Source organism: Peromyscus leucopus, chromosome 2 (assembly GCF_004664715.2).
Source record: "Peromyscus leucopus breed LL Stock chromosome 2, UCI_PerLeu_2.1, whole genome shotgun sequence".
In the NCBI taxonomy this organism is placed as follows: Eukaryota; Metazoa; Chordata; class Mammalia; order Rodentia; family Cricetidae; genus Peromyscus; species Peromyscus leucopus.
In genome coordinates, this window is record NC_051064.1 from 104,069,371 (window position 1) to 104,092,983 (window position 23,613).

Sequence of the window (23,613 nt, forward strand, 5' to 3'; positions counted from 1 at the left end):
CCTCCTTCCTCTACCTACCACGTGCTAAGATTTCAGGTGTGCATCACACACTCAGCAAAATAGTCCTGTGTGTGTGTGTGTGTGTGTTGTTGTGTTTTTTTTTTTGTGTGTGTGTATTTCTTCCAAGACTTCATGAATGCATACCGCACTCTTACCAGCTGAGCTACAGCCTCCGGGGTGTTATCTTTCTCCCTTTTCTTGTGCATATGTATGCATTTGTTTTTATCAAAAACATGAAACAATGTAATATTCTTTAGGTTTCTTACACGTGCAGATGCTTGCACATTTCACATATAGGTATTCGACTATGTAAACTAAATGTGGTGAGCTGCCCTGGTAGATAGGCCCTCAAAAGGAATTTCATAAATCCAGATAGGGCGGATTTACGAAATTCCTTTGTGGTCCATACACAAAGTTGCAAGAGGACTGGCTAGTGACAGTTGTAGGTTCTCTGTGACTCACAGACGATGACAAACGCCTCCCTCATTACTGTTGGTAGACCTTATGTAGAAACAATAGACATGAGCCTCCAGCTTCATAACGTCTAGGTGGGAACATCTTACCATTCCACTTAGAGGTACCACACTGCCTAGTTTCCTCTTTCAGGTGATGCTTTGGGTCACTACCCGAAGCACCTCCACAAGGGAAAGGCCGCCTTCCCGCTCATGAATAGGGAAGGTCTCCACGGAGCTCAGGGGGAGCGGGGCTTGGAAGAAGCAGATGGCATGTCTACAAAACAAATTAGACAAGTATCGACTCTGATAGACAATCTAGCAGAAGATGGAGAAGTGTCTGGATTTCCTCTGTAGAATGTCAACTATTTCTGTTCTAACATTTCCCTGCATGAAGTCTAAAAATATTTAATGCAAATTCGAGTCGGTTCTGCCTGTTCTTGCCTCACTGTTATCTTTTGCATTTGTGTTCCCAAAAGAGGTGGAAAATAAACCCGAGGGTCTTAGGAACTATTTCAGTCCTACCTCGTATCTACGATGACAGAAGGCTTTTGGAGACTTACATCTGCGATTGTTTGAGGGCGGGGGATGTATTTTTTTTCTTTCCTCTGTTATAAATTTACGATGACGCTATAAGTCTCAGGATTTTCTGTAAAACTAGGAAGCTTAAACTAGCCAGAATATCGGTTTAAGCTAAGATGTTTCAGTAAAGTCATTTAAATTCTTACACTAAGCTCAATTCTTTGTTTTTGGTTTTTGGAGACAGGGTTTCTCTGTGTAGCTTTGGAGCCTGTCCTGGAACTCACTCTGTAGACCAGGCTGGCCTCAAACTCAGAGATCCGCCTGCCTCTGCCTCCCCAGTGCTGGGATCAAAGGCATGCACTGCCGCCGCCACCGCCACCACCACCTGGCTAGATTTTGTTTTCAATGTACTAATCAAAATTTAACTTGATTGTATATTTTCACCAGGAGAGACTAATTATATTACCTGTACTGAAATGTCACACTTAACTGTTATAAAATGATTGTTTAATTATTAATCAGATATTTGAAATACTCTATTTCTAGACGAGTTTCTGTATTCATTCATTTATTTTAAAATATCGCATTAAGGACTCTCTACTGTAACTAGAAACCATGACAGAAAAAAGGGGTTGTTTCAGTTAACAGTTTATTGTTCATCATCAGGGGAAGCCAGGGCTCGAAGTCAGGGCAGGAACCTGGAGGCAGGAACTGAAGCAGAGGCCTGGGAAAGCTGCTTCCTGGCTTGCTCCCCATGGCTTTCTTATACAACTCAGGACCACCTGACTAGGAGTGGTACCACCCACAGTAGCCAGCCACAGGATTTCTTTAATCCTTCCTAGGTTCTCTCTTTAAAAGAGAGAAATCTCACTGGGCGGTGGTGGGCATGCCTTTAATCCCAGCACTTGGGAGGCAGAGCAGGCGGATCTCTGTGAATTCGAGGCCAGCCTGGTCTACAGAGCAAGTTCCAGGAAAGGCGCAAAACTACACAGAGAAACCCTGTCTCGAAAAACAAAACAAAAACAAAAACGAAAAACAAAAGAAAACAACAACAAAAAAAAGCCAAAAAGGAAAGAGAAAAATCTCTGCGTTTCGTTTTTACTAGTACATATTCACTGAACCAAACAATTGCCCAGCATCCTTCTCTACTCTTCCCTCCCGCTGGCCCCTTCCTCTTCCCAACAGGCCTCCTTCTTCCATGTCCTGTACAGTCACGAGCTTTTAAATGCTGAGAAAAGGATGCTCTTGCCTAAACAGATTCCCCCCTTGCCTGTCTAAGCAGCCCCTGGCTTTCTCCTTGAAGACCCACCCGCTCCTACCTGGCTATGGTGTGGATGGGTTTCCTCTCTGTTCACCTCACAGAAGTGACAGAAGCCAAAGAACCTGATCCTTCCCCTCTGCCTGAGGAACTGGTAAAAAAAAAAAACAAAACAAAAAAAAAAACAAAACAAAAAACGGCAGTAACTGGACCTCAGCCCATCTCTGCATAGCAGTGACCTCCCCAGAGCAGTCAGTTCATCCGGGTACAGCACAGGAGACCGGCTGCCTGCCGAGGTGGCTCCGTGGGGAAGGTGTTTGCGCCTAAGCCTGGGACCCACCTGGTGGAAGGGAAGAACTGATTCCTGTGAGCTGTGCAGCGTGCGCCTGTGCGCGGGAGCACACACAGAGAACAGACAAACAAACAAACAAATTGTATTTTAGGGAAAATAATCTTTCTCCTCCCTGGGGCACACGTTGCAGAAATGTACTGGCAGAGGACCGTGTCAGAACTGACAAAAGGCTGAGAGGCTGAGCTAGAGTCCTTTGAGAGTGCACCCCACCCACCACCCCACCCCCACCCCACCCCCCCCCCCCGCCCCGCCCCCCGGAGCTGACCTCCCTCCAGGGTCATGATTGCTCAGCCCTTGGTTCTCTTTGTTTCTTCACTCCTTACAAACTGGTTCTTAAAAAGGTGTATGTGTGTGCATGACTATGTGTTTGCGTGTGCGGAGGCAGGAGGACAGTTTCACCAACTGGATTCGACCGGTTGGCCAGTGAGCCCCAGGGAATCCACCTGTGTCCCCTTCCCTAGTGCTGGGATTACAGACACATGCCACCGTGCCCGGCTTCTCTATGTGCACTCTTGGGGTTAAGTTTAGGACGTTGCACTTGCCAGGCCAATGCTTTTTACGGATTGAGCCCCTTCTGGACCGCGAATTGGTTCTGCTCCAACAAGCCATGGTCTAACAAAGAATCTTAATCACATGTGAAGTCTCAGCATGTCCCATCCTTCGGGGATGTAGAAGACATCTCTCGTTTCACACGAGGGATTCTAGCACACTTTTCAAAAGTTTATTTTCAATTGTGTGTAGGTGTGTGTCTGCATGCACAGATGTGCATGTCAGTGCAGGTGCTGGAGGCCAAAGGCATTGGATCCCCTGGAGCTAGAGTTACAGAAGGTTGTGAGTTGCTTCATGTGGGTCCTGGGAACGGAACTCTGGTCTCCTGGAAGAGCAGCAAGTGCTTTCCATTGCTGAGCCGTCTCTGGAGCGCTAACAGGTGTTAGGAACTGTTGTGTGTGTGACTGTGAGGTCAGAGGGCAGCTTTGTGGGGTCGGTGCTCTCCTACCTTTACCAGCACTGAGCAGTTGGTACCTTGCCCCACTGAGCACGGTGTCAACACCTTTTGTTTCACAGGAGGCACGATCAGCAGTCCTGCTCCGTCCCGGACAACTTCCATCATTATACATTGCTTAATTATATTGAGGGTATAAAATTGGTTTCCTTTGAATTGTGACCATTGATCCCTTTTTGACTAATAATTAGCACTGTCTTTAGGACATGATTCCAAGTCTCCCAATCATAGTTATTTTCTCTGAATACACACCATCACCCCTTTGCCATGGTCTGTCTGTCTGTCTGTCTGTCTGTCTGTCTCTCTCTCTCTCTCTTTTGTTTTTTTCAAGACAGGGTTTCTCTGTGCAGTTTTGGTGCCTGTCCTGGATCTCTCTTTGTAGCCCAGACTAGCCTCAAATTCACACAGATCCGCCTGGTTCTGCCTCCCGAGTGCTGGGATTAAAGGCGTGTGCCACCGCCGCCTGGCCGCCATGGTATCTCTTAAAAATGTGTCTCCCCAGCTTGAGTCTTAAGAAGCCCGTAGAGTTCTCTTTCCTCTGGGTATCTGTGATAATAATAGGTTAAAAGTTTTTGTGTGCTTACCATCACCTGGATCACAGACGTATACAGTTTGCCTCTAAATGTCATTTCAAGGCTGCACAATCAAAATTCCTTACTCCCATTTTATTGCTAGAGAAACAAATATAAGCTTAACGTTGAACAAGTTACCTGAGACCAGTGAGCTAATTAGGGGTAGAGTGGAGAGCTAGCTTCTTGTTTGATTCCAAAACCTGTGTTCTTATCTCACACAGTGCTATACCTATAAATCCACTCCCATGGCTTATTTGTAAGTGTGTCAAAGGACAGGGATCATCATAGCATATGCACTGCTGTGGTGTCAGCACTGTCTAGCCTAGAAGTGGCCAAGGGATGCAGAATGGAAAGGGACTACCTGCGTTATTCTGAAGCGCTGCACATCTGTTTATGTGCCCGACAAGCTCACACTGTGGGGTGCATGAAGACGTGCCGCAGTGTATGACTGCATTAGCTCTTGCCGGTGAAATTGTCCCAGTCACTTAAAGTTACTCCATTATGAGTCTGCTGAAAGCTGTATCTTCTCTCCAAAAAGTGCTCTTATTCATAACCACTGAAATCCATGAGTAATTTTCAAGGGGTTACGCATCTCTTGTGGCTTATCCCTGATCTCACTCAAGGATTGTAGACCAGGTTGGAACATGTTGTTGGTGGCCAGGGCCATTCTGATTGTATCGTGGGACATCCATCACCTGTGGGACATCACCTGCGTCTAGACCGAATTCTGGTTTGGTTGTAAGATGCCTCCCATGGGCTCATGTGTTTGAACTCTAGGTCCTCCAGCTCACAGTACTGTTTTGAAAGGTTGTGGAACCTTTAAGAGGTGGACCTTACAGTTTATGGTGTGCCCTGCCTCCCGTCTAGTCTCTGCCACTGCTCGCCCTTCTCCATGATGCCCTGTACTCCCAAATCATGAGCCACGGTAAACACAGACTCTGTGGGGACCTAAAGCCACTGAACTTCCTTTCGCCTCTCTTCTTTTTGTCTTCTTTTACCTTAAGAAAGAAAAAAAAAAAAAAAAAAAAAAAAAACAGGTTTCACTGAGTAGCTTGGGCTGGCCTCAGATTTACAGCCTTCCTGCTTCATCCTCCAGAGTGCTAGCATTTCACACACACACCTGGCGCAGGGCTCCAGCACGGCTCCTGAGAACTTTCATGAGGGACCATTGCAACCACATCTGTGTGTGGAGATGGCCGTACCTCTGGGCAGTGATGTGAATCAGGCTTTTTAATGTCCTTTTTGAAAATGTCAATCCGGAAACACGTCATCTCTACTGTTAGCCTGTCACTCCGGGTTACTGGGGCTGGCACAGAGTAGCTGTTGGCCAACATTTTAAGAGATATTTTTTTGGTGGGGGGGGCTGGGTGTAATGGCGCACACCTGTAAATCCAGAACTCAGAAGGTGGTGGAAGAGGAGGCCCGGTTGAGGCTACATACAAGGGAGCATGACACATGAAATAAGAAGGCCAGAGGCTAGGAAGATGAGAGATGGCTTAGTCAGCGTAGCTCCTCCCATGTAACTGAGGACCTGAGGTGTATAGCTCAGCACCCACACCAAAGCTGGATGTGGTGTGCACCTGTTAGCCTCGTGCTGGGGAGCCAGCCAGGAGGATCCCAGGGGCTTCTGGCCAGCCTGTTTAGCTGAAGTGAGATCCAGGTTTACTGGAAGACACTGGTAAAACAAAATAAAATAGAAAGCAACCGAGGGAGACACCTGTTGTCATCCCGCTGGCCTCCACATGCATGACCATACACAGGTCCATGCACACATGCATACACATCTGCACACATACCTGCACACACACACATCGACAAATATATAGATTGATTAAAGATTTTTGTTTGTTTCTTGTTTTGTTTTGTTTTGTTTTGTTTTGTTTTGTTTGAGACAGGGTTTCTCTTTGTAGCCTTGGCTGCCCTGGAACTCACTCTGTATAGGTTGGCCTCAAACTCACAGTGATCTGTTTGCCTCTGCCCACTCCCACCCCCCTCAACCCCCAGTGCTGGGATTAAAGGCGTGCTCCACCACTGCCCGGCGTTAAAGATAGTTTCTTTAAGTGTGTTAAGAACCTTACCTTGGGGAGTCAGCAGAGCCCAGCTCACTGAGCCTAGGCAGGTCCAAGCCCCTTCCCACTGCACCAAGGTTTTACAAGGTGTCACACCACAGGCACCGGATTCCCAGAAGCCGGCCCATGTACCAGGGACAGATCCTCAATTTGGGGGATGTGGGGATGCGGGGTGGCTTGGGAAAGAGGGTTGGGAGGGGGGAGGGGGGCTGTGGATAGCATGAGGAGTGAGTAGAAAATTTCTTAATAAAGAAAAATAAAATAATAATAATAAAACAGAACCTTACCTTGGCATTTCTTTATAAGAAAAATGGTTTTTCTTTTGTTGGATTCAGGGGCAACTTTCTTGAGCCCCTGAACTTCTCTTCTGGGCATGGTGTTCTTGGGTGAAGTTACCGTAGATTATGAAATGTTCCCTCCTCAGCCTTATGGTCACTTTCCTGGATAAACATGTGTTTCCACCTGAGTCCCAGAACACTGTCCGAACCCACCAGGCGTTGTTCGAACCTGTGTTTGTGCCTGCCTTCACTCCCCCAGGCCTCCCACTCCACCCCCACCAGCTCCTCTGATGATCTGCTCTCAGTTTGCCTTTTATTTCCTGGACTTTGGATCTTCTATTATCCTGCCTGTCTAACTACTTTAAAAAAAAAAAATTCAAATTAGTCTCCACTTCCCCTACTTTGGGAGTTTTTGCAGCCTGAGCTAGAGTCGAAGTGGTGAACATTACAAGGACGTGTGAAGCTGGGGTGCTTTAGATTTTGAAATAGAATTTCAAACTTCCAGAAAAGTTGTGAGTACAGCCCAGGGAGTTTTCCTTCGCCAGAACTGCTGCAGCGCACCGACCCAGTGCACACGCGCGTGCGCGCGCACACACACATGCACACACACACAGATCCAGTCACATATCCTGTAATGAGGTGTGCGTGGAGGGGTCCCGTTCAGCAGCTTTGACGTTGTGTGGGTAACATAGCATACCCTCTCACAGACCTGCATGGTGGAGGTCAGTGACTGCAGATGCCCCCCTGCAGTCAGGAGTTGGGGTGAACACGTGAGACTACTCCTGGCCCAAGGTGGCATATTGCTTTACAGTAAACTGTTTTATAAGCAAGTGATCTGTAAAATGCTTCCAGGAAGGCTACAGTGAATACCTAGACGAGTGGCGTTGTTGTTGATTATTTGCGGCAAATGTCGTATACTCTACAGTCTGTAATTATACAGCCTGTACTTCAATATGATTGGCAGTGCTTTGGTTGTTTATACCAGCGTCACCATGGGTGTATGAGTGTCGCTACATGATTCAACCTTAGCACAGCTATGGGGCTGGTATGTGATAGGAACTTTCACACACACACACACACACACACACACACACACACACACACCCTGCAGTCTTATGGACTCATGGTCCTTATATATCTAGACCATATTTGACCACATCATTATATGACACATGCCTGTACTTTACCACGTATTTCTTTTAAACTGGGGTATCATCTGATATAGCCACACTGCCGCCACTGTCAAGGTCCCCCTGGAGTTTCCTAACCTCAGGTTGTGTCTAGGTCTGGCCAGTTGCCTGTCATGTCCTTTGCAGTGAAAGGGTCCATTCAGTTCCGACACTTCATGTGCTTAGTCACTCTGTGTCTCTGGCCTCCTTCAGTCGGAAGTGACCGCTCAAGTCTGTCCGTGACCTTTTCGAAGATCCCAGGCCAGGTACTTTGCAGAATGTTCTTCGGTTTGGGCATGTGTGATGTTCCCTCACGATTAGAGCTGCGTGTCTTTGGCAGGTATTGTGTTTGGCAGGGGTCAAGTTTGGCAGTAAGGTCACAGGTGATGCCCATTTTAAGTTCCGCCTCCCTCCCCCATTGATAAATTTCAGTTTGAGTCACTTTTGACTAAAGTAGAGTGTGCCAGGCTGTGAAAATGTTCCTTTCAGAATGATAAAGATGTTCAGGGAGATACTTTTTGAGACTAACCATCTTGTTCTTTTTGAAGCAATTCAAATGTATTCAGTTACTAATTCACATCGGTCCAGCCTCAAGGTGTCCAGTTCAGAGGATGGTAGTCCCCTACTATAATTACTTTGATGTTTCAATTGTCTTAGGTTTAGGTAGTGGGAGTTTCACACAGCTCCTCTTTTGTTTTGAAAAAGTTGTAGATTTATAGTAAAAATTTGTAGGGATAAGGAGAAGGCTTGGGACATAAGTGTGCCAATTCTGCAAGCATGAGGACCCAAGTTCAAATCTCTAGCACCCATGTGGAAAGCTGGCCATGGAGGTAACCCCAACATTGGAGAGTGGGGGCAGGTGACTCCGTAGTGCTCCCTGGCCGGCCAGCCTTGCTGAAAAGGTGCACTTCTGGGTCAGTGAGAAACCCTGTCTAGGCAATAAAGTGGAGCGTGGGAGAGGCAGACTCCTAATAGCCTACTCTGGCCTTCACATGCATGCACATGGGTATGCACACCTACATATTCACAAGCTTGCACACTCACATTCCACCATCACCACCCCCCCAAAAAAATCCCCCAAAGTAAAAAAGAGCATGCATACCTGAATCCAAGTTTCCCAAAGACAGAAAGAAAAACTGGCTGGAGTTGGTCCCCTGAGGCCAAGGCATAGAGTTTGAAATGGGTAATAAAAAAGCGCCAGGCTGAGACCTTCAGTAGGCATGGCTAGATGATTAAGAGTTTATCAGCCAAATTAAGCAGTGGGTGTTTATTTTAAGGGAGTGACGTGACCAGACATTTAGCTGCCAGAACCAAGTGACTTTGTTTTAGTTTTGCCTCCAAGGAATTTGCATGGCGAACATCTTGACCTTGTTGCTGCCCTGATCCCTGTTCTAAGGTTAGCTGGTCAGGGATGCAGCAGGCTCTAGGAATGTGGTGAGAGTGAGTGGTTCCTGATTTCATGTGTTTATCATTGTTATGGAGATACTTCGATACCGCAGTGTAGTGTGGGTCACTGTGTTTGCTGTGCTCTCTGCCAGCCAGGATGAAATCCCAGCTCCGTCTCATGCTGTCTGAGCATGCCACTTAAATATCTAGGCTTCACTTAAAATAAGTCCCCATTTTAAACTCTAGATTTAAAAATCCAGCTCCTGTGGTGTGAGGGTTAAACAAAACGCTGTCCACACAGTGCTTGGGCCGATTTGGGCCGAAGTAAACAACCAACAGTTCCCATTAGTTTACTGCTAAGACAAATGCTGAAACTTGATGAGTTTCTTTTTTGGTTTTTGAGACAGGGTTTCTCTGTGTAGCTTTGTAGCCTGTCCTGGATCTCAGTCTGTAGACCAGGCTGGCCTCGACACAGAGATCCGCCTGGCTCTGCCTCCTGATCGCTGGGATTAAAGGCGTGCGCCACCCAGCCCTTTATGAGTTTCTTTAAGCCAAGTCAGAAAGTCCTCTTACCCCAAACCTGGAATGCAGTACTTGGGAGATAGCTCAATCTGTAAAATACTTGCTGTGCAGGTGTGAAAACCTGTGATCAATCCCCAGCACCCATTTTTTTTTTTTTTTTTTTTTTTAATATTTTTAAAGCTAGGCATGCACGGTGGCATTTGATTATAATCTCAGCACTGGGAAGTATAGAGACTCGAAGATCCCAGAGGCTCACTGACTAGCCAGCGAAGCCCACCACTAAGCTCCAGGTTCCAGAGAGAGACTCTGCCTTGAATTAGAACAAGTTATGGGCCAGTGATTCAGTGGGGATGTAGAGGTACTTGCTGCCAAGCCTCGGAGATAAGTTCTAGCTCCAGGAGCCACATGATGGGAGAGAACCAACTCCCACAGCTTGTCCTCTGACCTCTCCACCCATGCTATGCCCCCCTCCCCCACACAAATAAAGAAACTGAATAAAACATGTTTACAAAACAAAACAGAAAACCAAGGTGGACAGGGTTGGAGTAAATCTTAAAAGTTTTATTCAGTCTAACTGTCGGACATTTGATGTTTTCCGGTCATCATTCCTCAGCATCTCTAAGTGTCAGATTAATAGATTTGGGGACTGCATTGTATGAGGTTGTTTAATTTTCAGAATTGCTGACCGAGGCTGCGGAGATGGCTAAGAGGGTACAGTACTTGTTTCGGAAGCATCAGGACCTGACTTTGGATCCCCTGCCCTCAGGTGAAGAGCTAGATGTGATGACAAGAAGCTGAAACCCCAGCGGTGCTGTGAGGCAGGAGGATCCCTGCGGCTTGCTGGTTCGCCTCACCTGTCTAGCCAATTAGTGAGCTCCAGGTTCAGTGAGAAACCCTGTCTAGAAAACAAAGGTGACTTGTCACCCAGATGGCTCTGAAAGTGAAGGAAGCCTCGCCCCTCCTTAAGCCAAAGCCAAGGCCTTGACATCCAAGAAGACTCTGTTGAGAGCTGCCCACAGCCATGTCATCTCCCTGACAGCCGAAGAGTGATGCTCCAGAGGCAGCACGAATACCCCCGCAGGAGCATGCCCGGGAGTAGCAAGCTGACCACGCCAGCAGCATCAGGCACGATCTTAGCACGGAGGCAGCCACAGAGAAGACAGAAGAAAGAACACACGTGTAGTCATTGTGGATGTCAAGGCCAACAAGCACCGGGTCAAACAGGCTGTGAAGAAACTCTAGGGCATTGATGTGGCCAAAGTCAACACCCTGACTAGGTCTTGGTGGAGAGAAGAAGGCATGTGTTTGGCTTCCTCCTGGTTAGGATGCTCTGGATGTTGCCAGTGTCATCCAGCTCATCTAAACTGAGTCCAGCAGCAAATCCTAAAATACACATTTTTTTTTTCACCATTAATAAAAAAAAAGGTGGAAGGGGCTAGAGAGATAGCCTAGCAGTTAGGACTGCTTACTGCTCCCGCACAAGACGTGGGTTCCATTCTCAGCATCCACAAGGCAGCTCACAACCGTCTGTGACTCTAGTTCTAGGTCATCTGACGCCCTCTTCTGGTTCCCTTGGGGCTCCTGCACACACGTGGTACACATAAACTCATGCAGGCACATACATATACATCTGTGTATTGGTATTTTATATACCCGCATATCCAGTATTAGGTAACCATTTATGGGGCGAAAATACACAAGTGGGAAAAGTTTAAGAAGCCTTGATTTAGATAACGTGTTAGTGTGGTTGCGGTCTGTCCTAGCCAGGCTTTCCATTGTTCTGACAGGGTACCTGGGAAAAGCAGCCTAAGAGGCAAGCTTGGCTCGGCTCGTGGTTTCGGGGGGCTCAGCCTGGTTTGGGCTGGCCCCATCACTTCTGGACCCAGGGTGAGTCATGATGGAAGAGGTGATAAAGGAGGCTGCTCACCTCCTGGAGACAACCCAAAGCGGAGACAGAGAGGAAGGGACCGGGGACAAGACTTACATTCCAAAGGCTTGTCCCCAGCAGCCTCTCTCACAAGTGGGCACCCACCTCTGAGCCTCACCAGCCCCAGACAGCCGTGCTAGCTGGGACCAAGGCCTTCAACACCTACACGAGCCTTTGAAATAACCCCACTTAATACCCTAGTAGGTCTTATTCTTGGAAGCTGATATTCTGATCCAAAATTCATACAGAAGTGCAAAGAGCTTTGAATAGCCAAGGTAATTGTGAAGAAAGGGTTCATAGGCCAACGCTACCAGATTTTAAGAGTTATTATAAATCTGCAATGACTTAATAGTGCGACACTGACTTGGAAAAAACAAAAAGAACCAGATGCCTAGATCAGTGGAGCAGAACTAGAACGTCCAAGAATTAACTCACATGTACCATAGCGGCCCAGCCAGGCCGAGAGCCACATTTTCCAATAAAGGATCCTGAGGGAAGTTAGAAATTCTTCTGTCCAAAGTTGGCTGCTAACACCACTCAGCAATTCCTTAGAGGTGAACCATAACCCAGAGTGAATGTTAGGAAATAGTGACCTTAGGTAGGTAAAGATGTCTCAAGTAGGACACAAAACATTCTCCAGAGGAGAAGATGTTGATAGATAGAACTTGGTTAAAATTAATGACTTCTCATCAGAAAGACAAATTTTTCAAAAAAGCTATATCATAGGCTAGAAGAAAATCCTTCATATTTGACAAAGGACTAGTATGCAGAATTTATAAAGAAATTCTAAGTTGGACATGGGAGCTCACTCCTGTAATCCTAGCATTTGAGAAGTTGAGACAGAAGAAAGTGTGGGTTTGAGACCAGTCTTAGTTACATAGCAAGACAGCCTTGTCTACACAGTAAGACTGTCTCGTTGTTATGTAGTTGATCAGATTGGGGATGGGGGTGTCTATTATGTAGTTGTGGCTGTCTTGGAACCCACCATATAGACCAAGCTGTCCTCTAACTCACAGAGATCTACCTGCCTCTGTGTCCCAGAGCCCTGGGATTAAAGGCGCGGGCCACCGTGCCCTGCTTAGAGACTCTCTTTAAAGAAAGAAAAGGTGGGGGAGGGAGGAAGAAAACCACAGATATTTTACAAGTCAGAAAGACTCAGGAGCTGACAAAGTGGCTTGGTGGACAGAGGCTCTTGCTGCCAAGCCCGAGGACCTGAGTTCGCTTCCCAGATCCTACATGGTGGAGGAGAGAAGTGACCCCCACAAATGGTCCTCTGACCTCTACACATTCACTTTAGCATGCTCCCTCTCCTCCCCACACAATAAACAAATGTTAAAAAAAAAAATTAGAGACGTTAAATTACCCAGTTTAAAAATGGCCAGAAGGTTGGAGCGGATACTCTTGTTTGAGAAATGCACCTGGCCCGTGAACAAGGAAACAGCAGGGTCTGTGGCTCGGTTCCTCACGACGGGGAACCAGGTGAAGACCACAGTTAACTACCTGTGTGCTACCAGAATGGGTAAAAATAAAACGCCTGTGACTCTCCAGGTTGGCTTGGGTGTGGGTCACTTGACAGTGTGATCTGCTAGTGAATGTGTCAGGTGCTTCAGAGGTCTCAGAAACTGGCAGATTCGACCAAGGACAGACAAACAAGCTATATATAGTTCTTTCTTAAAGAAAGAAAGAAATTCGTGAGTCTGGCCAAGCTATAAAGTTTCTCGTTTCACAGTTCTGGTCCAAGGTCAAGGACCCATATGTGGTGATGGCTGTGCTGGCAATGGTCCACTGCAGGGCAGGCCATCAGGTGGAGAGGGCAGGGCATTCATGTGTATCCTTCATGTCTCTGTTGCTCTTACAAATCCACCAGTAGTCAGTGGCTGGGCCTTCACCTTGATGACCTTATATAACCCTAGTCAACCTCTGAACATAGTCCGATTAAGTTTCTGCCTTCTTAAGACCTCAGTGGCAATTAAACTCCAGCAGGAGCTTTAGAGGGGACAAAGCCTTCTTCACATTATAGAGTCCCCCTGCCATGTGGTTCAGCAGTCTTATTCTCATGTGTGGTTTACTCAGAAATTTTATTCCTAGTTTTAGTCTCAGAAGCTCCAAACTAGAAACAACAGTAATAAGGGGAATCTTTCCCCCCACCAAACCAAAGATTTACAGATAATTAAGATAGTATATAGTTAGCACAGGTTAGACCAGATGTCCAGTGGGGCAGAAACATGGGATAACACACTGATTTGTGTGTCTCTGGAGGCTTGCTGTCTGAGAGAGGTAGTGTTATGGTTGCATCTGAAATGTCCCCACAGATTCATGTTTTGAACATTTGGTCCCCAGCTCATGGTGTGATTTTGGGAGGTTCTGGAAACTGGAAATTGAGACGTGGCTTCGCTGGCAGAAATAGATCATGATGGGCAGGCCTTGAAGTTTATATCCAGCCCTTGGTTCCAGCCGCATGTTATTTCCTGTTCTACCCTGATGGGAACAACCTCAACCATATAGTCCCGATATCATAGACTGAGCTGTTCCAGAAAGCCTTCCCCACGATGACTGAGGGGAGCCCTCTGAAACCGTGAGCCAAAGGAAAGAATTCCTCTCGTAAGTTTTTCCTGGTGGGTGTTATCACAGTGATGTGAGAACCAACTAATGCAGTGGCTCAGTGGTGGCCTGGCAGTGGGTCATCCAGCTGGAAGAAAATGAAATTAATTTCCCAAGTGAAAAAAAGCCAAATTCCTATTTCACACTGTGTTTAAACTACAAGTTCATGCTTGAAATCTTACTTAGGAAACTGAGGCAGGGGATCAGGAGTTCAAGACTAGACTCCGCTGAGACCTCCCATCTCAAGTACCAACCAAACAAAATAAACAGACAAAAAGCTAACTCTAAAGTGATTGGAAACTGAAATGCAAAGAGAAGATAACTATTAAAAACAAAATAATTTTTATATACTAGATTAAGAAGGATCCTCCTCTGCCTCCCTCTTATCCTCCCCCTCCTTCTGCACCTCCTACTCCTTCTCTTTTCTTTTTTAAAGACAGGGTCTTATGTAGCCCAGACTGGCTTTGAATGAACTCGCTGTAGAGTCGAGGATGACTTAGAACTCCCAACCCCTCTGTCTCCACCTGCTGAGTGCTGGGATGGCAGGCATGCGCTAGCACACTCCTGAGTGCTGGGATGGCAGATGTGCACTCACACACCCTTAGAAAAGGACTTCCTAAGGCACAGACTCCACAAGCTTTAAGGGGGAAGGAGCCACACGCTTGACTTGATTAAAATGAAAAAGCCTCTCTCTACTGAAAAATCTTAAACAGAACAGCAGACCATGTACTAAGGGGATGCACTTGTAAAGTTATTAATGACAAAGGACTAGCATTTACAGTGTTTTTAAAAGCCACTTACAGGGGAAAAAAAGTAAAAAAACAAGCAGTAGAAATAAGTGTTTTTTAGAAAAGGAAATAAATGTCAGAGAAATATACCAAGATGCCTTGACCAGCCAAGGTTGTACAAAGAACAGGTCCAGTAGAATACACACATACCTGAATGTAAGAAAATATGTGCATGTAAAGATTAGACTAATTCCTAATATGGGGAGGGACAGCTAAAACTAAGGGCCATGTGAGAGATTATATGGAAAGCTAATACAGTAGAAGCTTCTTAAAATATATACGTCTGTGAAGGTAATTGCATTGAAATCACCAAATAACAGAGCAGACAGAGCCCCAACTGGCCATCTCTTCACATCAAATGAAGCTTCCACTACCGGGAATGGGTTACATCTAATCAAGTTCTTGTCTAAGGAGGTCCCATGGGAACCCCCAAACATCCCGGGGAATTGCCAAGGCGAGGTGGTTCTCTGTGAATTGACAGTAAGGGTCTGTAGCTGAAGACAGTGCCTGCATGACTCACTGGGCGCAGAGAGGTTGACTGGTGCTCACCAAAGCCTTCAACCCCCCTGGACTGGTATTCACGGTACTAGAAGGTACTCTGCATGCTACCACAGAAGAAGGGTAGACTCCAAACCAGCCACAAACCCTTCCACCTACAGTGGTGACCTGCCTGCAAGATACATGGGTGTAGTAGTGGCACAAAGCCTGTGGCAGTAACCAACCAACATCCGATTCGTCTAAAGGCCCACTCCATGAGATGGAGCCCACACCTAACAGAGCTTGAGTGGCCAAGATCCTGAGACTAGATAGGCCAAGGGGCAAACCAAATACTACTCCTCTGCTAAAGGAGCACAACAATAAGACTGCTAAGGACAATCCGTGCACTCATGGAACCCTGCCTTGCTCAGCCATCATCAGAGAAGCTTCCGCCTGCAGCAGACCCGCAGCCAGACAACCTGCAGAGAGTGAGAGACCTTGGGACACTCAGCCCCGAGAGGGATGTCTCCATCCAAACCCTCCCCTCGGGGCTCTGGCACTCTGAGGAAGAGGAGGCAGAAAGAGTGTAAGAGCCAGAGGGGATGGGGGCCACCAAGGAAACAGGCCTTCTAGACTCCACAGGGCTGGCGCACATGAACTGCCAGAGACAGGCAGCATGCACAGGGCCTACCCAGGTCTGCACCGGGTTCACCCAGAGCTGAAAGGAGAAGGAAAGAAACTCCCTTTCCTCAACCCAGACGCCATCTCCAACAGACAGCCACTTGCTATCTGATGAAAACTTTGTTTTCCCCAAGGGACTTTTCACTGGAGAAACAAGCTTCTCTTAAGGGCAGACCCCATGCCCAGCAGTAGATGGCTAACACAAAGCTAACTCAGTGGCATCTTTGGAGGGTCTTTGTCTTTTAATGGTAAGTTGGGGCATTTTTTTTTTTTTAACTTAACAGGTCCTTTGCGTACATACCGTGGCTTCTAGTTTTTTGTTTTTATGGGATTCCTGGGTGTGCGAACAGGTGTGTCTCTGCATCTAAATGAGTTTCTGGTGCTTTTTCGTTGGCGCCTTTTCTGGTTGTTGTGTTCTACTCTGATTTGTTTGGTTTTGTTTCATCTTAGTATTGTTTTTATTATTCCTTAGATGCCTGTTTGTTTTCAAAAGAGAAACAGAAAGGGTCTAGGTGACAGTGTGGGGGGAAATGGAGAAGAACGGGGAGGAATAAGGGGAGGGGAAACCATAATCAGAATATGTTGTATGAAAAAAATGTATTTTCAGTAAAAGAAAAAAAATAACAACAACAACAAAAGATTTGAGTAATTTAATCTGTGTTTGTGAGCAGGCATGTCCAAAGGCTGGGAACATGAGCAAGGTGGCTGCTGTAGTCCTGAGCTGGTGTCTTCATCAGGAAGGTTTGGCTGTAACACCTTCACTGCTTGAATGAGGTCCACCCACTGCGTGGAAGGATCCTTTTCTGAAGTCAGCCATGGTAGATACTAACCACATGTGTAAAATACTTCTTAGCAACACTGGGTTCATGTTTGCCCAAATCACTGACTGTTGTATCTAAACTGAGACCTGAAATTAGCAGTTGCAGTGCCCCCCTTATTAACAGGATATGAATAAGACCACAAAGGGGCCTCGTTATATATCCACAGATTGGAAACACCTTAGTCTCAGATAACACCGAGCACCGAAAGAATGTGGCTCAGCAGGACCTACAGATCCTGTGGATGAGGGTGTAGCTGGCACCCCATTCTTCCACGCAGGTTTTCAGTTTCTCATGAAGTTAATCACTGGCAGCTGGCTGTGTTGACACAAGCTGGGAATCCCAGCACTTGGAAGGCAGAGGCAGGAGGATTGCTGTCGGCTAGCAGCCAACCTAGTCTATATAGCAAGTCCCAGGTCAGCCAGAGCTGTGCAGCGAGATCCCGGTGTCACACTCCTGCAGGCTGGCAGGCAGGCAGACAAGCAGGGAGGGAGGCAGGCAGGCAGGCAGACAAGCAGGGAGGCAGGCAGGCAGGCAGGCAGGCAGGGAGACAGGCAGGCAGGAAGGCAGGGAGACAGGCAGGCAGGGAGACAGGGAGGCAGGCAGGCAGGGAGACAGGGAGGCAGGCAGGCAGGGAGAGACAGGGAGGAGGCAGGCAGGCAGGGAGACAGGGAGGCAGGAAGGCAGGGAGGCAGGCAGGGAGGCGGGCAGACAGGCAGGGAGGCAGGCAGGCAGGCAGACAAGCAGGGAGGCAGGCAGGCAGGCAGGCAGGGAGACAGGCAGGCAGGCAAGGCAGGGAGACAGGGCAGGCAGGCAGGCAGGGAGACAGGCAGGCAGGAGAGCAGGCAGGCAGGCAGGGAGACAGGCAGGCAGGCAGGGAGACAGGCAGGCAGACAGGGAGACAGGAACAGGGAGACAGGCAGGGAGGGAGAGGCAGGCAGGGGGAGCAGCGCAGGCAGGCAGGGAGAAGGCAGGAGGGAGACAGGCAGGCAGGCAGGGAGGCAGGCAGGCAGGGAGACAGGCAGGCAGGCAGGGAGATAGGGAGACAGGCACACATAGTTCTCTCCTGTAGGACATCTACTGTGTGAATGCCAGTAGATGTGTAGTATTACAAGAATGTAATAGTTTATCAAAGTATAAAGAGTAAAGTAACAGTCTGGAAACAAACTAGGCATTAGAAATGGAGTACCAAGTTTCAGCATCGAGGCCCAGGTGATCTTAAAAAGCATAACATGATGCCGCTTGTGAAAGCCCATCATAGTACACAGTAACCAATTGTTTGGGCCTGTGAGAGACACCTATGGAAAGGGGAAGAGGACAGTCTAAATTTGCTTTATAGATAATATTGGTATTTTCCCAATTGCTTAAAATTTAAAGTGACACATTCGTTCTCTTCTTTAAGTTATTTTTACTTTTATTTGTGTGTGTGCACGGATGCACGCGTGTGTTTGCACATACCGTGGTGTGCATGTGGAGGTCATAGGATAACCTGACAGAGTTGGTCCTCTCCTTCCATCATATGAGTACTAGGGATTAAGCTCAGGTTGTCAAGCTTGGCAGCAAGTGCTCTCACCTACTGAGCCATCTTGTAGGCCCCTTATTCTCTTCTTTTAATCCAAATTAGTGTGTAAGATACGATAAGCCTATAGGCTGAAGATGATGCCCCAACACTGCGGAGAAACCTCAGGTGACTGTCCAGGCAGCTGGCTGTTTCTGTCATCTCACAAAATTTTTGGAAGTTGCTTGCGTGCACTTCCTGTTTTTATTTTTGTTAGCTAATATTATTTTCTTCTTTGTTCTCTGAGGGAGTTGAAGATTAGTTAGTCATTGTTGAAGATTAATTAGGATAAAAAGTGAATTAGATACATTTTGGACTTACTAAAATAGGATAGATAAGGGAATTATTTTCTCTAATTTGTCAAATACAAATGGACTAGACATCGTTTAGGTATTTGTTACTTGTATATATTGTATATAGTTATTGTACTTTTGTGTATAGTTTTTCTTTTGTTAGTTATAATCTTTTGCCTTTTTTCTTTTTATTAAAATAGAAAAGGGAAATATGGTGATATTTTATTTGTACTGAAATGTGATTTTAATTGTATGTTAATAAATGAAGTTGCCCTGGGGTCAGAGCTATTAGAGCCATAGCAAGAGTGTGGTGGTTAGAAGAGCTAGGTAGATTTCTGTGTGTTCAGGGATACAGCCAATATTGGAGACATACGCCTTTAAGACCTGGAGGGCGTTACTTATAGGCAGTGATTAGGCAGTCATTTGGTTGGGTTTATAACCAATGAGAAGGCAGAACAGAAAGACTATTTAAAGACAGACAAACAGGAAGAAGCTCTCTCTCAGGAAAGCTAGGAGCACTGCAGGAGGTAAGATTTTAGCTCTGAGCTCTGACCTCTCGGCTTTCTCTTTTACATTGGCTCTGTGTTTATTTTAATGAGACAATTGGTTACATCTACATTAGTAGGATATAAAAATAGTGTACTTTATTGTGGTATGCTTCAATCTGTGAAAGCCTTCCTTTAAAAAGGTGTGTGTGTGTGTGTGTGTGTGTGTGTGCGCGCGTGTATGTAGGCATGTGTGCCACGATATGCATATGGAGGTCAGAGGACAACTTTTGGGAGTCAGTTTCTCACCTTCCACACATCGATCTGAGCTCCTCAGGCTTGGTGGTGGGCATTTTTATTACTCAGCCATTTTGCTGGCCCAAAGGCCTTCCTTGAAACAATTTTAGGCAAACAAACAAAATTACACCCAAGAAGAGCGTAGGCGACCTGTGCTTTAGGCTTGTGTCATCCACGTGGGAGGCGTGCAGAGCAGCTGTGGTTGGTTGGTGAGACACCATGACCGTGGCAACTCTTAAAAAGGAAAAACATTTAATTGGGGTGACTGACTTACAGTTCTGGGGTGTTGTGGGAGAACCTTTTTGTACGCTGTGGAGGTGTGTCTCTGCCAAGGCACCTTCTGATTGGTTAAATAAAGAGCTGAATGGCTAATAGCTAGGCAGGAGAGGACAGGCCATACTTCTAGGCAGAGACAGGAACTCTGGGAAGAAGAGAGATGGAATTTGCCAGCAAGATGTGGAGTAATTTGGATGTAGAGTAATTTGGATGTAGACTATGGAGGAGCGTTAATGATCCACATGGAAGAGCGTAGATTAATATAAATGGGCTAATTTAAGTTATAAGAGCTAGTTGGGAACAAGCCTAAGCTAAAGCCAAGCTTTCACAATTAATAAGAAGTCTCCGTGTCTTTGTTTGGGAGCTGGCAGTCCAAAGAAAGACCTGTTACACAGAGGTTCAGTCCATTGTCATCATGGTGGGACGCGGCGGCGTACAGGCAGGCATGGTGCTGGAGTAGTCACTGAGAGTCCTGCATCTTGCAGGCAACAGGAAGTTGACTGAGGCACTGGCTGGTATCTTGAGCATAGGAAACCTTAAAGTCCACCCCCATAGTGACACACTTCCTCCAACAAGGTCATACCCACTCCAACAAAGCTACACCTCCTAATAGTACCACTCTCTATGAGCTTATGGGGGCCAGTTACATTCAAACCACCCCAGTTGGTGAGGGTGCTATTGGCTGCCTGCTGTAACCAAAGCTGTTTATCCTCTGATGAAAACTTTTTATGAGGCTTTCGTAAAGCTTCAGGGCATGTTAGTGAATCTGGCCTGAGCACACTGACATCAACCAAAAATGTCAGGTTGACACACTCCTTTGCCGTAAGGAATTTGTAAATGGTGTCGCTGAGCAGAGTGCTTTCATAGTGTATGTGAGGAGGAAACTCCCACAGCCGGGCCAGCTCCTGGCTGCTCTCAGTTCGGTTCTTTAGTCTGTGTGGCAGAGCCTAGGGAAATTTGGCGAATGCTTCCTAGGACTCTTGTCAGTTCTGAAATTTCTCCTTTGGTCTCCTTGCTGAGGCACAGAGGGGGAGGGATCACCACTAGGGCGAAGAGAAAGGTCATTGGTTCTTTCTCTCTTGCAAGCTTTGTAGGGCTTCCCCGGTAGCAGGCAGCACCCCACCCCTGATGCACAGAGGAGCTGTGATTAGAAGTACAGATGTTGTGAAAATAGCATTTCTAAGTTGCAAAATGCATCTTTGGTCCTGAAGCTTTCCCTAGGTAATTCCCTCAGCCAGAGGAACGCCCGGCAATGCCATTTGTTTACCGAGACTTGATAACGTGGCGAGTGGTATCGCTTTTCTTTATCTAGCACTCGACAGCTGCTCACCAGCCAGATGAAAGATTAGAGTCCGCGCCACCCAAAGAGCACACTTGATCCCTCCAATAAAGCCTTCCCTGTGAAGCTCTGTTAAGTTAGTCGCTTGGCAAGGTGTGCGGTTGTGCAATGGAGGAGTTAGGTTTTTCCTAGGATGGCAGCTGAAGTTTTCCTAAGTCTGAGAGAACACTGAACATTTAAGACAAACCACACTAGCGTCCGAACTGCCCTCGTCAGCAGACTGTTTCACAAAACGGACGTGTGTTTTCAGGCCCTTATAACAAGCTTACTCACAGCCGTCCGAGATGTCCAACTTCACCTGTCTGTTTTGTGTGACCGACGATTGTCGTATTTCCACCCAGTTTATGTTTTTAGAATTGCCTATTATAGCCATACTCTTCTTTCCCTTTTGCGCTGGATTCAAAGGTAAATTTCAAAAAAGTTTTTTTTTAGATCTTTAAATTTTATATATTTTGGTGTTTTGCCTGCATGTCTATGTGTCTGTATACCATGTGTGTGCCTGGTGCCCACAGAGGACAGGAGAGGGAGTCTGAACCCTTAGAACTGGATGGTTGTGAGCTGCCATGTAGGTGCTGGGAACCAAGTCTGGGTCCTCAGGAAGAACTTCAAACCATCTCCACAGCCCTAGGGAAACTTTCTTATGTGTGGCCATTCGGTTTTTTTTTTTTTTTCTTCCTTTTCTAGGTTGCTCTTAACTATAAAAATTGTATTATATAAACATAAAAACTATTATAATTGTAATCATTTTTAATCATTGTAATCATTAATGGTTACTTGATGATGTACTCCTTTGAAAATTTATACTGGATGGAATGAGGGTGTGTTTCCTGGACCTTTCAGGATCCACACTCAAGTTGTTGATGTCACTCACTGAGTTCCTGCTGCTCAGGGGTTTCTCACCTTTTTTTTTTTTTCTTCAGCATACATATGTATATGTTTGCATATCATCTGTGTGTGTGTGTGTGTTGTGTGTGTGTGTGTGTGTGTGTGTGTGTGTGTGTGTGTGTGTGTACGTGTAGTATGTGTGAGGTCCAAAGTTGGTATCAGGTGCCCTCCTTGATCCCTCTCCACTCTTTATCAAGACAGGGTCTCTCATCTCTTGCTGAACCCAGACTTTGGCCATCTAGCTTGCCGGTTTGCCCCAGGGATCCCGGTGCTTCCTGAGTGCTGGAATTAAAAACTGGCTCCACCTGCCCATCTTTTATGTGGGTTCTGGGGATCCAAACTCTGGTTCTCACAATGACCTGACAAAACACTTTATCCGTGGAGTCATCCCCTTGCCCGTGGTTTTCTGATTTTTCGTATAAGTAAGTCTAGTACCTTCTACCCACTAAAAGCTAGATGAGAACTAATTATAATAATTGCAGTAATAAGAACTCACCGAGTTAAACACTTCAGTACTGATACCTGTGTTCTTGTCTTCACATGCATTTGTTACCTTGAATGGGTTACCTGTCATTCTCTAGTGTGGGGTCAAAATCCCATCTGTGTGATAATCTTGAGTGCTTCGTACCTGTTAAGAATTGTGTGATTTGTGCCCACCTGGGGACACCACTCTGGTCAGAGTTACATGATGAGATCCTGTCTCAAAAAAAGTATGCAGAAATTTTTCAGTACCACATGCTAATTCAAAAAACATCCTATTCACTTTGATATGTATTCAAATACCTACCTCATGCAAAGTGATGCAGGCAAAATATAAAAATAGAAAATACGATCGTACATTGTATGCTGTGAGGTCGGAGAGGAGCCAACTTCAACCTATACTGTTCTGTTATATTAATTGTTTTTATGAAAAGCATTTAATTTAAATTTAGTTTGTAAGTTAAAGATCTACAATTTACTTATCACAGTATACCCAATATACGTTTGGATTTTTTCTCCATGTTTATTACAAGCATTTACAGGTATATTTCCTGCCTAAACTGCAGCATGCAGAATAATTTAATATGTATTTATTTCTGCAAGAGAGGCATAGATCAGGACATGCTGGCATATGAAGGCACATTCTCTGGGAAATTGTCAGGAAAAGCTTCCCCAAGCATTGGAGTGGGGTTCCAGTGGACCTTAGGCGGCCTGGGCAGCTTTAGTGGCCGGTTTCCCCATTCTGGATCCAGTGCATGTGTGAGCCCATGTGCAGGTTCATGTGGGGAGTAAGTGCTCAGTCTTAGTGTATGTGGGGTGTGTCGGGAGCTGGCAGCATGCCACGGACAGGGGGATGGCAGTGTGTGGGGGGCAGGGAGTGACAGTGTGGTGGGGCGAGGGTGGCAGTCAAGCACTAACTAAACGGATGGACTTACTGAGTTTTCGTGGCTTTGTGTCTTTCAGGAGGTTCACGAGTTACTACAGGACTATGAGCTAAAGTACTGCTATGTGGACAGGAATAAACGAACAGGTGAGTGCCTTGTTTTGATGCTGCAGGAAGTTACTGCAGAGCAGGAAAGCTTGCTGTCGTCTCATCTATCTTGTTCTGGTGCTGGGAATTGAACT

The 23,613-nt window shown here is 46.3% G+C and overlaps 1 protein-coding gene across 1 annotated transcript in view; it reads left to right on the plus strand.

Annotated features, from left to right (window-relative positions):
* Raver2 (ribonucleoprotein, PTB binding 2) overlaps window positions 1-23,613 on the plus strand; it is a 77,569-nt gene that overhangs the window by 1,112 nt on the left and 52,844 nt on the right. Inside the window, exon 2 of the mRNA XM_028870243.1 lies at window positions 23,452-23,518. Within this exon, the coding sequence (XP_028726076.1) occupies window positions 23,452-23,518 (67 nt within the window). The remainder of the gene's footprint in view (window positions 1-23,451; window positions 23,519-23,613) is intronic.